The sequence below is a fragment of the Amblyomma mixtum genome, chromosome 9 (assembly GCF_055824585.1).
Source record: "Amblyomma mixtum isolate Tamu chromosome 9, ASM5582458v1, whole genome shotgun sequence".
Classification (NCBI taxonomy): domain Eukaryota; kingdom Metazoa; phylum Arthropoda; class Arachnida; order Ixodida; family Ixodidae; genus Amblyomma; species Amblyomma mixtum.
The window spans coordinates 114083666-114098619 of NC_143020.1; the positions used below are offsets into that span (position 1 = coordinate 114083666).

Consider the following 14954-nt stretch of genomic DNA (forward strand, 5'->3'; position numbering starts at 1 on the left):
CGTTGAAGGATGAAAAACCGAGAGCGGACATCACCTGAAATGCTCGAACTGAACCTCAAAGTATGAGCTGTGAAATCCTAATTGAATGAGATATATAGCTATTGCCACTTAATTTGAACGCGGCATAATATAAACTACACAAAGAACGAAATGAAGAATGCCACTTTCCAGCTGCCGCGGGAATTTAACAGCAAACAAGGCAGCCAAATCTCATTCGGTGTCTTTGGGCTTTACAGGAATCGCTTTGAAAAGCCGCGCGCTGAATACGGATGAAGTTGTTAACAGCGCTACCGCCCTTTTCGTCGCAGGGTAAGGAACAACAGTGCTCAAATGGATTGCCACTAGAACAGATTTAACCCTTTAACCGCAAAATTAAATTGCTAAAAACGTAGCAAGACCGCTTATTGTTGGCTAATTTTTGTCGGGTTTAAACACGCGCTGAAGACGCAAAACGAGTTTTGTGGACAACTACTGCCCTCTAGTGCAAAATACTGCAAGCAAAAATTGCAATTAATGCAATTTTTCACACAAGAGGGCGAAAGTTGTCCATTAAACTCATTTTGCGCCTTCAATGCCGATCGTAACTGGTGTTTGACGGTATATCAGCTCTATGGCGGGAGCAGTGCAACATCGCACATCGGGCTGATTGGCGGCGAAGGTGCAATCTCTCATGTCGAGTGCAGTTCGGGATTGGTGGTTAAGGGTCAATGTCAACCCTTTTCTGCGTTCTTTTCACAAACCATGTATCAGGATCAGAGCTTTCAATGTCGAGAAGGAAACACGCATTCCCGAAAATCACGGCGCCGAAAATATAACTTTGCTTGAACGCAGAAAATGCCTTCCGATCCCGACTCCTGCCAAACTACCGCTTTTCTATGTTTTGTTCAGTTCGCTGCACACCGGGTGCTTTTTTTTTTTTTGCGTTTAGAGACTTTTAAATATATCTACAGAAACGTCGCTGTGGTTTGTGCAAGGTGGATCGTACAAGAAGGCGGACATTGTGCACGTGATAGAGCTCAATAATTCGACGATTAGCGAACGAAAATTATTTTATAAAGATTACAAATTTGATCTTAAAGGACAAGATTATACTGAAAAATTCAAGGCTGCCAACATCGAAGGTGAGCCAGTTTTCAAATGTTCTTAATCGGCAATGTGGTTCGAACCTCAAAAATACGCGTTTCAAGGGCCGTTGAGTTGGCTTTTCCGCGTTGCACGTTCATCAGATATAGGTCGCTGCCCGCAGTATGGTCGCCAAAATGACAACTGTTTCTACGTCATAAAATACGCAAACTGAGTCTGTATTTGCTTCATCAGAAATTAGAGTGAGACCTGCAGCTCGAGAAAGTCAACTCAACTACAGCTTAGAAAAGCGCGATTTCACGCTTGATATTTAGAATCATATTGCCGAGTTCAAACATTTAAAAGCTGATCTTACTTTCGATGTTGACGGCCTTCAGTTCCGCAATACAATTGTGCCTCTTAAAATAAAGATAACGAACATTACTTAGCTTTGTCAATCAATCGTCTAATTACTGAACTCCATCAAATAGATAACGCCGCCTTAGCGTACAATCGACTTCCTCATAACGCATCGAAGTATCCCACAGTTTTAAAAATAAAAAATCTGACCCAAACAAAAATTCACCCATTGTATATACACAACACAGGATTCTCCACTCGCCTCTTTCTACATTTTATAAGCATAATTTTATTCATGCACTTTTCAAATGAAACAGCCCGGCTTCAAAAAATAGAGCATGCATTTTTTCACAAGCCGAAATTCATTACTTTATACCGATAATGACTCATAACTGTACTTCGTCTCAGAACTTGCTTGCAGCACTGAAAGGTAGAGCTCTCTCGTCTAATCAAGGCCAAAGGAAACAGTACCGTTAGAAAATTTGATTAAAAAATTTACATGCCAATCAATACAAGTTCGTGGTGTCTTTAGCAAAAATGACGGATTTCTACAGTTTTCAAGTGAACGGTAGCATGGAGGAAGGAAAGAACTAAGGAGAGGCCCTGACGTCACTTTTTGTGAAGCCGCCCCGCAACCGGAAGTTGGCTCGGCTCTCCTCACTATCTTCTTTCTCCACCGAGCTACGGGGCGGGGATCGCGCGCGGCTCGCAAGCGCTTCGTAAAAGAAGGGTATCAAAAAAACCGCGCCGCTCGCCGCTACACTCGTACACCTCCCTCCCCGTAAACACGCACCTAGACACAGACCGGCGCACAGGTGCGGTGAACCTTTTCCGACGCCAGGCGAAGAAAGACGACATTGCGCTCAGCTCACCATCCTCCTCGGGCTACCGTACACCCGCCGTGTGGCCTTCGAAACGCAGCTCAGCATCGCCGAGAGCGCCTTCATGTTTCTGTGCTGTTTGGTGAGGTGCGAAAGTTCGCTGATCAAAACAATCAACGCTTCTTCGCGTGTCGAAGCGCGGTTCCGGAGTGCCACCTTTTCGCGAGATTCATTTCAATGCATCGATCGCTCCACGTAACGACACGGAGTTTGACGAACAAAATATCAAATGAGCGGTTATTTGCTGCATTTAAAAGCAATCTTAGATGCGTGCGTAACGTCACGACGCCAGGCATGTAGACTTTAACAAGCAAGGCCGAACACACCGTGCCGAAAGCCCGTCCACCGCCACCGAGAAACACTCGGGCCCCTAGCAACAACGACGCTAACGACGCCGTACGCCGTTGCTAGTGGCCCGAGTTTTCTTGGCAACAACGACAACGTTGCTAGTGGCCCGACTTTTTAAGCCTAAATTTTGACGTCACTTCCGCCACATTGGGAATACGAAGGGCCTCTCCTTAGGTTTCCTTCCTCCATGGAACGGTAGTATAACGTAGCCTCCGGGATCCGAGTTGAATTTAAGGACGCATGCGTTTTACTTCCAAAATCAGCCGGTGATGGCGGCGCTTGTCTTTCGTTTTTTTTTTTCTTTTCGAGCTTATAAAATATCCCTTTCGGTTTTGAGTGAAACAACGTGGTACCTATCGGCAAAGGACAACTACTGTTTATTTATTTATTTTTTTATTTCAGTTACCCTCTCAGCCCAGAGGGACTGTCGCCAGTATCCCTTTAAGGGATCATACTCCTGACAATAAATCTGCTGCAACAGTTATTGAACGAACTTTCCAGCTTTGAGATCAATATGCTGCATTTAAACAGGCCGCAAAATAATGAGCTGTAGCAGGCGGTAAAGTGCTGAATCAATTTTCCCTAAATGTGGGCGCTCATTCTCAGATACGAGACCACATCTTTGGCACTAAGTTACATCACCTACCTCCTGGCTAAGCACCCCGAAGTTCAAGACAGAGTTCGACAAGAAGTCAACGATGCTGTTTCCAGCGCTGTAAGTAGCGTCATATTTTCCGAGTTACACCATTTTGGCGCGTACATTATCGCTAATCACACAAACACGCTGGCTAAGACGTTGCCATTGTTTGCTCTTATATTCTGAGGTGCCACTGAGTCGCAGCATAACTGACACGAAAGCGCGCTCATGAGGGCTCCATTATTCATAGTTAGAGGAATTACTAGATTACAACAGGCACAATGAATGAGGGTGCTGATCTAACCATTGTTTCCTCTATCAGCTTGCCTTCAGCTTTCTGGTACTTTCCTAATTTTCCTGCATTCCAGGCGAACCTTGATTGCTGCTGTGGCCGTTTCTAGTGTGAAATACCACTTGAATAAACTTCAGGATTTCTTAGAGAAATCTCCGCTAAAGAAAAAGTTCGGTACACAATACGCGGCCAGTCATTTTGAGGAACAGAAGAAAATATCAAGCTTTGAAATGGTTTTCAAGAACGTCGAAATTAAACCTACTCAAAACCACACTGCGTATTTCCCGAGGGAAGTGACGTCACTAGAAAGGATAATTCCTATTGGCAGGAGGGAAGTGACGTCACTAGAACGGATAATTCCTATTGGCCGGAGGGAAGTGACATCACTAGAACGGATAATTCCTATTGGCCGGAGGGAAGTGACGTCACTAGAACGGATAATTCCTATTGGCCGGAAGGAAGTGACGTCACTAGAACGGATAATTCCTATTGGCCGGAAGGAAGTGACGTCACTAGAACGGATAATTCCTATTGGCCGGAGGGAAGTGACTTAACTAGAATGGATAATTCCTATTTCCCGAGGGAAGTGACGTCACTAGAAAGGATAATTCCTATTGGCAGGAGGGAAGTGACGTCACTAGAACGGATAATTCCTATTGGCCGGAGGGAAGTGACGTCACTAGAACGGATAATTCCTATTGACCAGAAGGAAGTGACGTCACTATAACGGATAATTCCTATTGGCCAGAAGGAAGTGACGTCACTAGAACGGATAATTCCTATTGGCCGGAGGGAAGTGACTTAACTAGAATGGATAATTCCTATTGGCCGTAGGGAAGTGACTTAACTAGAACGGATAATTCCTATTGGCCGGAGGGAAGTGACGTCACTAGATCGGATAATTCCTATTGGCAGGAGGGAAGTTACGTCACTAGAATAGATAATTACTATTGGCAGGAGGGAGGTGACGTAACCAGAACGGATAATTCCTATTGGCAAGGGAAGTGACATAACTAGAACGGATAATTCCTATTGGCAGGGGAGAAGTTACTTCACTAGAACAGTTAATTCTTATCGGCAGGGGGGGAAAACGTCTCTAGAACGGATAATTGCTATTGGAAGGTGAGAAGTGACGTCACTAGAACGGATAAATCCAATTGACAGGAAGGAAGTGCCGTCACTTTCAGTAACGGCATCAACAATTTCCTGTGCAATTGCATTGCCAACACATATTGTATTTTATGTACTTGTGATTTTTTTCGTGCAGGCAAATATGGATTACGAATTGGTGACAAGGAAGTTGCCGTACCTAGGCCAAGTCGTCAACGAGACTCTCCGCATGTACCCGCCTGTGCCTATGTGAGTACCGCCTCTATAGCGGACAGATTCAGTGCACGTTTCACCAAGAACGCGGTTGGGTCTCCTCCACCCTTTCGCTTATCAACTTTTGCATTGCTTCTGAATAGGTTCGTCACGAGAAAGGCTGTCAATGACTTCGAGTACAAGGGCGTGCAGTACAAGGCAGGGACGTGCATCATGTCTCCGACAGTTCATATCCACAGGGACGGACGCTACTGGCCAGACCCGCTGACCTTCAACCCGGAGAGGTGCGCCATTCACGGCCAATCACGCCGCGCTCTTCGTGAGACGTGCCGCTTCCTAGTTGATGTTCAGTGAAGTTCGCGGTGCTGTAGTTTGTTTACCGCATCCGGTCGCGTAGTGGAATGCCCATTATGGGCTTTTCTTGGGCCCTCCGCACAACCGCACAGAAAGGGGTCAGTGAACCCAGCGGGAGAACGGAGGCGCCGAATGGCGGGGGATTACAGGAGACGTCAAACTCCCCTCATGGACGGAGTCGTTAGGCGGCATCCTGTGTGCACGTGTGTACGGCGAGGCTGGTTTCGTCACCTAGAACTGCGAGCCAGTCAAGTGTAAATATGTTCTCTCCTTGCTTGTATCTTCCTTTGTGCTTTTAATTGTTATAAAAAGTTAACCTCTCCTAAAGTGTCCTCTTGCAATGTGATTGAGCAAAACGAATCTGCAAGACGTCAAGAATCCTTCAATCATCATCATTAACTAAATTTCCCTCTACGAGATCAAGAGGGAAGCCAACTGGCGCAGTCGCGACAGGATTTGCTGCGTCTTCCTGCTCGAGGTATCTGACGGAGGGGCGGAGGATCAAGTCGGTGGACAAGCTGCAGAGCGGAACGTCCTAAAGGAGGAACGTCAGCGTCATAGAGCGACGTTGAAAGCTTCATGAGACTGCTGGTCATTGTCAACGGGACGTAGGAGGCTCAAGTCGGCGAGGAGCTGAAGGAGCCAGGCGACCGACGTGTCGTGGAGGTGCCTAGTCCGTGAGCTGCGTAAGGAACCAGGCGTCCCCGTTGAGGTTCAAGAGAAGAACCAGGAGACCAGCAAGTCAAACGAGGCAGGACAAGTCAGCGAGCTGCTGTGAGAGCCGGGGCTCAACTCAACTCATCCGCATCAAGGAGCCCGCTGTCGTCACTCAGGGCGACGAGATTACCGTGGCAGAGGAAAGCAACCTGCGAGGTAGGCGACCTTTCTGCTTCCTCCGAATTCACCATGTCGGTGTAGTGTTTTCGTGCTATAGATGATAGCACGGAAAAGGGAGATGGCTGCCGTACGGTATAATTGGGAGGGCAAGATGCGATGTTTGGAGATTGAGGAGGCAGAAAAGCTGCTTGAAATTGAGAATTTGAAACTCATAATTGAGCGAGAAAAGATAAAGCTCGCACAGATGCAGTTGAAAGTAGGACAGGGAACGAAAGCTGGTAGCGAGATGTTATTCGCTGCAGTTCAATGTTTCCACTGCATGGAATTTGGGCATCTAATGATTGACTGTCCGAAATCGAAGCGAGAACAGCATGTTCCCGTATTGAGAATGACCTGTGTGCCAGTGGCTATAGGTGTGAAAGCTGCAGCGGTTAGGCAGCAGGGCCCAACCGTGTGTGCCGTGCCAGGAGAGATGGCTGAGGGCATAGGGGCGTTAGTCGCGCCTTTGAAGCGCTGCCTGTCAGAGCAAACTGAGATAAAGCAGACCCAGGAGGCACATGAGTGCATTGTTTGTGAACAGGAGTTCAGCACTGGGCCAGAACAGGTTGACGCAAACTCTGGGGCAGCTGTAATGCTCGACGAAGAGGTAGAGCAGGCGCGAATAGAGGCAACACTCTTTGCAGGCGAAGGTAAGCTGGCTGCCAAAGATGAATCGGTTAGCCAGCCGGAGCTGACACCCTGCGCAGTGACAGTAGATGTAGCTGATGGTGTAGAGAAGCTGGTAACACCTGAGACGCACTCGCTGCTAGAGCAGCCAGAAAAAGAGCGGCTGCATGAAAAAACAGAGCGAGCTGATTTTGAAGAACATTTCAAAATTCGAGAAAAACCTAAGACGCCGGTAGAGCTTGAGGCCAATCCGGTAGCTGCAAAAGTTTTTGCAGCAGATTGTGAGCTAACAACGAGCGATGAGGCTGCATTTGATGCCGAGGAAGGAAGGAATGCGCGTTTGATCACTGCAATGGTTTTCGAAGCTGATAAGGAACTGCAGGATTGGGATAATGCATCTGTCCCCGTGGCTATCAGTATGGAGGAGAGACAGTGTGTTGCATTGCCAGAAGTGCGCAAGCAAGTTGGTGGAGTCAATTATGAGAAAAGAAGGCTCGAAGGCATGATTTTCTTTGAAGTGAACGTCGGTGGGCAGTTGTACGAAGAGCTGGGGCTACTTGAATCTCGTTGCAAAACTGCATGCGAAGTAGCCGATGAGAGGCCTGAGCGAACTGTAAAATTGAAAGAAGTGGAGAATGCAGACGCGAGGGCAGCAGCAATCTTCGTAGCCCGCGGGGAGCAGGTGAGCTCTATTGCTCCGACGGTGGCGGCAGCCTTTAGAACCGGTGTTTTCCCGGATAATTCGGAAGTTGGGTCCAGTCTTCTGGGCAAGGCTCAAAAGAAACAAGTGTTGTTTCGAGATGTAGGAGGCTAGAATTTATTTCTGCCAGTTTGGGGCACCGATCTGACATGGTGAATTCTGGAATGTGCAGATTGGTTTCCGGCCTTGTGTGTGCGGGTTGAAATATCCGCTGTGTGCGCGCATGTGTGCGTGCTGGTGTACTGACCGGACAGCCGGCGCATGTGTGCGTGTTGGTGGACTGACCGGACAGCCGACGTACGCGTGTGTGCGTGTGTATGTACTTTTGTTGTTGGACACCGTGGCTGAACTTTAATGTCCCACTGACAACAAGTGTCCGTGTGACATTCTTGGTTGGGAGGAGTGAAGTTCGCGGTGCTGTAGTTTGTTTACCGCATCCGGTCGCGTAGTGGAATGCCCATTATGGGCTTTTCTTGGGCCCTCCGCACAACCGCACAGAAAGGGGTCAGTGAACCCAGCGGGAGAACGGAGGCGCCGAATGGCGGGGGATTACAGGAGACGTCAAACTCCCCTCATGGACGGAGTCGTTAGGCGGCATCCTGTGTGCACGTGTGTACGGCGAGGCTGGTTTCGTCACCTAGAACTGCGAGCCAGTCAAGTGTAAATATGTTCTCTCCTTGCTTGTATCTTCCTTTGTGCTTTTAATTGTTATAAAAAGTTAACCTCTCCTAAAGTGTCCTCTTGCAATGTGATTGAGCAAAACGAATCTGCAAGACGTCAAGAATCCTTCAATCATCATCATTAACTAAATTTCCCTCTACGAGATCAAGAGGGAAGCCAACTTGTTCCAACAGAAATTTGAGAAGGAAACTAACTGCTTTTGCCAGTACTTCCGATGAGCTGTAGAAGGTTGTTGGTCTGCAGTGAAAGTTGGTGCTGAAGGTGTTAAAATGTACTGGTGGTCGGCAGAGGCTTGGGTAGAGCGATCAGGTTATGACGAGTTCTCCAATACACAGTGCTAGCGGCTGGCGCAGTACGGGAGTAACTGCTGACCTCTGGACGAACTATTAAAAATGCTTTTAGCTCCCGTTGTCGGCAGTGTGGTGACGTCACGCCGAGACCGAGAGCCAACATCCGGGCACTGAATTCCACTCGTCCGGGCACTGAAACGAGAGCATCCGGGCACCGTACGAGATTTAACGAGACTCATACGTGATTTGTTAGGGACTTTGAGGGAGGGTCGTTTAGATCAAGAGGGGAGCTCAGGGCGAGAAAGGCTTTGGGCGGAAAAACTGCTTCCGCGCCGTCCCCAAGGATGACGCCGCGGTCCCACACTCACGCATGTAAAAGACCGGCCGCTGGGCCTTCAGCTTATGACGTTTCCCCCTTTGGCAGGCAGACGTATACACGCTCGCGGAGTATTCGGACGCGCTGCATATACATTCTTGTCAGGCCTGCGTCTCGTCGTGCCCGCGTACGCTTCTGCGTCGTCCTGCATTTCAATGCCGCCACCGTCACAGCTGCTTAAGCCGGGTGATGGAGCCTGACAAACTGGATACAGCTGACGAGGCAGGGCGGAAGAGATTCCCCAGACACTCAGAGGAAACGATTGCGTCCACATGGACCAGTGCACAGTATGTGTGGTGTGGTGTGTTGAACACTAGGCCCATTTCAAGATTTTGACTACTACCATCTACAAAAAATGTGTTATGCCCGTAAACATTTCATGGTTGCTCTACCCTCGGTTACGGGAGAGGCAGATTTTTTTTCTAATTAGAAGCCTCATCGGGAAGAAAATCTGTCGTCGCAAGCTAAATTCGCTGATTATCTGGAAGGCAGTTATATCGCCATACCGGAGCATTCCCATTGGCTGATTAGCAGGAAGGCATCTACAGCTGCTATTGCTATCGCATTGCCAGCACATAGAAACCTTAAAGAGACCAGTCTATAGGCAATACAAATGCTATAGACAGTCTATAGAAATTCTATAGATTTATGGCCATACACTTTTTGTAGATATTTGTGTGTAGACACTCTATAGGCTATTAGTAGACAAAAAGAAATATCCATGGAAAGGCAATATAGTCTATAAGAATTCTATAGACTGTCTATAGATCATTTTTATAAGGGTCGGTATGGATGCGACGGCACCTAACCGCAAGTGGCATCACTCTCGGTAAAGAGCAGAATAGAATTGGGTGTCCCTGAGAATTTTTTTCCTGCAATGGACTTTAACACGGTGATGGTGATGACGATGATGGGGGTGGTGGTGGTGGCGATGACGATAAACTGACCTATACAGGAGCGCACGATGAGATCTCGATTTTTCTGTCCACGACAGGTTCTCCCCCGAGAACGAAGGCACCTTCCCCAATATGGCGCACCAACCCTTCGGCATTGGACCGCGCAACTGCGTCGGAATGCGCATGGCTCAGATGGGGCTGAACTCCACCATAGCCCGGCTGGTCCAGAGGTTTCGCCTCGAAGTGGGACCTTCGCAGGGAGAGGTACGTGATGGTAATATAAGCCCGGTAACAGCCCCTTTTTGCTTGCTATCATTATGGCGGAAAAGTTCGGTATGTTTTTGAAAAGTAAGGCTTTATGCTGTCCTTCATTTTCGGACAATATTCGCCTCACTTTGCCCAGTACGGGAGGTAAAAGAACTTCAAGCACATAATTCGCAGTCTCTCTCGTCGTCGATAATAACCATAAGTAATTAAATGCACTGTCATGTGCGATTATTTTAGTCCACCTTATAGATGACACTTAATTTATCAAAAAGAACCAATATAAGCTGTGGAGATTGGAAACGAATTTTAAAGGACTGCAAAAATATATCAACCATATTAACATTGATAGTGGCCATTCCACGCATTCAGCCGTTGTCTGTCTGCCTCTTTGCCTTCCTCCTTGCCTGCCTGACTGTTGCCTGCCTGTCTGTCTGTACTTGCCTACCTGTGCCTGCCTGCCTGCCTGCCTGTGCCTGCCTGCCTGTGCCTACCCATTCCTGTCTGCCTGTGCCTACCTGTTCCTGCATGCCTGTGCCTACCTATTCCTTCCTGCCTGCGCCCACCTGTTACTGCCTGCCTGTGCCCACCTGTTCCTGCCTGTCTGTGCCTACCTGCCTGTACCTGCCTGCTGTGCCTTCATGTCTGTTCCTGCCTGTTCCTGCTGCTTGTGCCTACCTATTCCTGTCTGCCTGTTCCTGCCTGCCTGTGCCTACCTATTCCTGTCTGCCTGTTCCTGCCTGCCTGTGCCTACCTGCCTGTGCCTACCTGCCTGTGCCTTCCTGTCTGTGTCTACCTGTTCCTGCCTGCCTGTGCCTACCTATTCCTGCTTGCCTGTGCCTACGTTTTCCTGCCTGCCTGTGCCTACCTGTTCCTGCCTGCATGTGCCTACGTTTTCCTGCCTGCCTGTGCCTACCTGCCTGTACCTGCCTGCCTGTGCCTTCCTGTCTGTGCCTACCTGTTCCTGCCTGCCTGTGCCTACCTATTCCTGCCTGCTTGTGCCTACCTATTCCTACCTTTCTGTACCTGCCTGCCTGCCTGTGCCTACCCGTCCCTGTACCTGCCTGCCTGCCTACCTGTGCCTGCCTGTTCCTGCCTGCGCCTACCTATACCGGCCTGCCTGTGCCTTCCTGCCTGTGTCTACCTGTGCCTGCCTGCCTGTTCCTTCCTGCCTGTGTCTACCTGTGCTTGCCTGCCTGTGTCTACCCGTGCCTGCCTGCCTGTGCCTTCCTGTCTGTGCCTACCTCTTCCTGCCTGCCTGTGCCTACCTGCCTGTACCTGCCTGCCTGTGCCTTCCTGTATGTGCCTACCTGTTCCTGCCTGCCTGTGCCTACCTGTTCCTGCCTACCTGTGCCTACCCTTCTGTACCTGCCTGCCTGTGCCTACCCGTGCCTGTACCTGCCTACCTGCCTGTACCTGCCTGCCTGTGCCTGCCTGTGCCTACCTATTCCTGCCTGCCTGTGCCTACCTGTGCCTACCCTTCTGTACCTGCCTGCCTGTGCCTACCCGTGCCTGTACCTGCATGCCTGCCTGCCTACCTGTGCCTGCCTACCTGTTCCTGCCTGCCTGTGCCTACCTGCCTGTTCCTGCCTGCCTGCGCCTACCTGTACCGGCCTGCCTGTGCCTTCCTGCCTGTGTCTACCTGTGCCTGCCTGCCTGTTCCTTCCTGCCTGTGCCTACCTATTCCTGCCTGCCTGTGCCTACCCTTCTGTACATGCCTGCCTGTGCCTACCCGTGCCTGTACCTGCCTGCCTGCCTGCCTACCTGTGCCGACCCTTCTGTACCTGCCTGCCTGTGCCTACCCGTGCCTGTACCTGCCTGCCTGTGCCTACCTGCCTGTGCCTGCCTGCCTGTGCCTACCTATTCCTGCCTGCCTGTGCCTACCTGTGCCTACCATTCTGTACCTGCCTGCCTGTGCCTACCCGTGCCTGTACCTGCCTGCCTGCCTGCCTACCTGTTCCTGCCTGCCTGTGCCTACCTGCCTGTTCCTGCCTGCCTGCGCCTACCTATACCGGCCTGCCTGTGCCTTCCTGCCTGTGTCTACCTGTGCCTGCCTGCCTGTTCCTTCCTGCCTGTGCCTGCCTGTCTGTGCCTGCGTGCATGTGCCTTCCTGCCTGCGCCTGCCTGCCTGTGCCTACATGCCTGTCTGTCTGTCTAAAGTCAGTTTTGTGGAAGGCTCCTCACTTGCCCACCGAGTCAGGTGACAGGAACCTGGATTGCAACCCGACCCAAGTTCCACCGATGGCAGCGTCTGCCATAAAGGGCAGTGGCACATCGCTCCACCTCTGCACCACTGCGCCAGGAGTGGTAGAATGACTCTCATTGAAATCTATGGATGGAGAGAATGACCAATTCCGCATATATGGACATTAACCCATTATCGCTGTCCGGAAAACTGCCGTTCGTGAATGCTGGACCTGAACACCAGAACCGAAGGGAAAACCGAACTGCTAGCGCGCCTAATTCGCATCTAGCATAACTACGTTAATCAACCATCAATAATTTTTTTTTTGCGCGCGCAGAAGGGTGGCTGCGTTGCTGAGAAAATCTGAATGAAAGTTCTGAAACCCTTCCGCATTCAAACCGCCCGGGAAAAATTAGCACTATTACGCCATATTTGTGACGTATTTTATAGTGCCACGCGTACTTCGCTTTTACGGAACTTTCTGGCTTATAAAATGTTTGTTTTCAATAAAAATGACATATCTGATAACACGTCACGCTAAGGTATCGAGTGGGATAAAACTTAAGAACGTAGGGGTTTTTTCCCCTTCAAAGGATCCCCTTCCAGCCAATGGCGTCGGGCGATTCTCATGACCGTGCTAGTGTGAAAAAGGAGAGTGGTAGGCGAAAGGGGATAATCCCTTCCCTCTATGATCGGGGATAGACCCCTCTCTCCATTGTGGTGCCGCTCCCTGCATTGTGACGCTATCAGGGTCATGACATTCGACCGACGCCATTGGCTGGACGGGGGTCCTTTGACGGGGAAAAGCCGCTGCGTTCTTGAGTTGTACCCGACCATAGCCTTACTCAGTATTCCTGTTTAGTGTACATTTAATGCTGTATGCTTAGGCGAAGGTGTTTTCATATGGATGGTTCACAAGCGACTGAGATTTCCAATTTTTTTTATACTCCTTTACGCTGCTTTTCAGGATTACCTCGGGATTAACGCTCTCACTGTGTCATCGAGGCCCAGCGACGGCCCGTGGATTGTCTTTCGCCAACTCTGAACTCATACTGAGGCCGGAAGAGGGAGCCACCGGCCCAACGCCCAGCAACTGTGTCGCTATACTAGAGGAAAACGAAACTTGCGCTTGCTGTGCATCCGTGATTCGCACAAAGGCGATCGCATGTTCTAAGAGTACTGTAAAATCGCACCTACATGAATCTCAGTTTTCAGGAATCGCCACTTATCAGTTCAGGATTTTAATACTTTCGGGTGACGTTTTTGGTTTGGCTTTAGGTGATTTTACTTGGTTTGGCTTTGGTATCGTATGGTACAGTTCGGTACAGTATGGTACGGTATGCTACAGTACGGTACAGTACAGTGCGGTACGGTATGGTACAGTACGGTACGGTGCGCTACAGTACGATACGGCGCAGTAGAGTATGGTACAGTATGGTACGCTACAGTACGATACGGTGCAGTACAGTATGGTACGGTACGGTGCAGTACAGTACAGTACAGGTACGGTACGGTATGGCATGTTATGGTATATAGGGCTTAACTGTTATGGTATATAGGGCCTAGAATTTAAGCAAAAACAGCAAACTGGATTTGGGCTTGTTGCTACAACGTACTGGACATCAAAGAGCGCAGAACGAAGTCGACAAATGAGGAAGCGAAATTGAACTGCTTTTCACGGATTCATTTCGCTGATTTTTCCGAAAAAAATATATATTGAAGTAGGATATTTCCAAAACTTAATTGCACTCACTCGTACTCTGCAGTACATTCCCGTTGTGTGGGTACGCTTCATCACCAGGTCACATTGCCGGGTAGCCTTTGCCAAACATTTAATGCTTCCCCTAACAAAGCAGGTTTCAAAACGCCCTCATATTTAGTATCGCAATAACAAGTTACGTGCAGATATGTAATACTTATAGTAATTGGAACTGCTGATAGCTCTAAATTCAGGTGGGCAGGTTGTGAAGACGCCACAAGGTAACGTGACCTGAGTAGAGATGTGAAGGCCTGAAAAAAACACTGCAATTTTGGAAAAAAACCGGTTTTTTTCGTTTTTTTCAGACGAGGGAAAATGGAAAAATACATCGAAAATTTCAATTTTCAATTTCAAAATGCAATTTGAAGGTTTTATGGCTGCCTGCTTTCAGTTTAGGTTTTTGTTTTTTATTTGAAAACCATTACAGCATGCATCGTTAAAAGATTGGAGAGCAGTCGTCATCGCCGGTGCCAGGTAGTGCTTTTAAAACGTTCGTGCTGCGAGTACGCGGGTTGAAGGCCAGGTCACATATAAGCTCCAGGCTTGACTTAGAACACACTAATAGTTTGAATAAAATGGCTGCAAATTCTACAGCGCTACACACACGGCATAAATAACATAGGCTGCTGTGCACGTAAGCGGTTTTAGCCAAATACAAGCCTAGCTTCTTGATTTCCAACGTAGCAGAGTACAGGACATCCCCATGAATTTGGTCGAGGACAGGGGTCTTCAGCGAAGCACGTGGCCCCATCTACCTTGTGGCAAGACCTTTGCACCAACCAGCCGCTAACTCGTCTGGCTTGCCGGCTGCTGCAGATACCTCCATCATCCGCCAGCTGCGAACTAAACTAGTCCCGTTTCGTAAACGTCCATACAAGGATTCGCAACAGGCTTTCAGGGGAACGCGTTCGAAAGCTTGTGTATGTGCAGTCGAACCTAGCTGTGGACACAGCTTCAATCCATGCTGCTGCGCGTAGTGCTGCATCCAGCGACAGTGACTCTGAGTCCGATGTGGAGTGACTTATAGATCAGTTTCCATGTTC

The 14954-nt window shown here is 49.0% G+C and overlaps 1 protein-coding gene across 1 annotated transcript in view; it reads left to right on the plus strand.

Moving 5' to 3' along the window:
* The window catches only part of LOC149330820 (cytochrome P450 3A14-like), a 36303-nt gene extending 22613 nt beyond the window's left edge, over positions 1 to 13690 (plus strand). Inside the window, exons 9-14 of the mRNA XM_089561496.1 lie at positions 237 to 309; positions 3258 to 3366; positions 4848 to 4939; positions 5047 to 5187; positions 9802 to 9967; positions 13120 to 13690. Of these exons, the coding sequence (XP_089417622.1) occupies positions 237 to 309; positions 3258 to 3366; positions 4848 to 4939; positions 5047 to 5187; positions 9802 to 9967; positions 13120 to 13197 (659 nt within the window). The 3' untranslated portion in view covers positions 13198 to 13690. The remainder of the gene's footprint in view (positions 1 to 236; positions 310 to 3257; positions 3367 to 4847; positions 4940 to 5046; positions 5188 to 9801; positions 9968 to 13119) is intronic.
* Positions 13691 to 14954: the final 1264 nt, after the last annotated feature.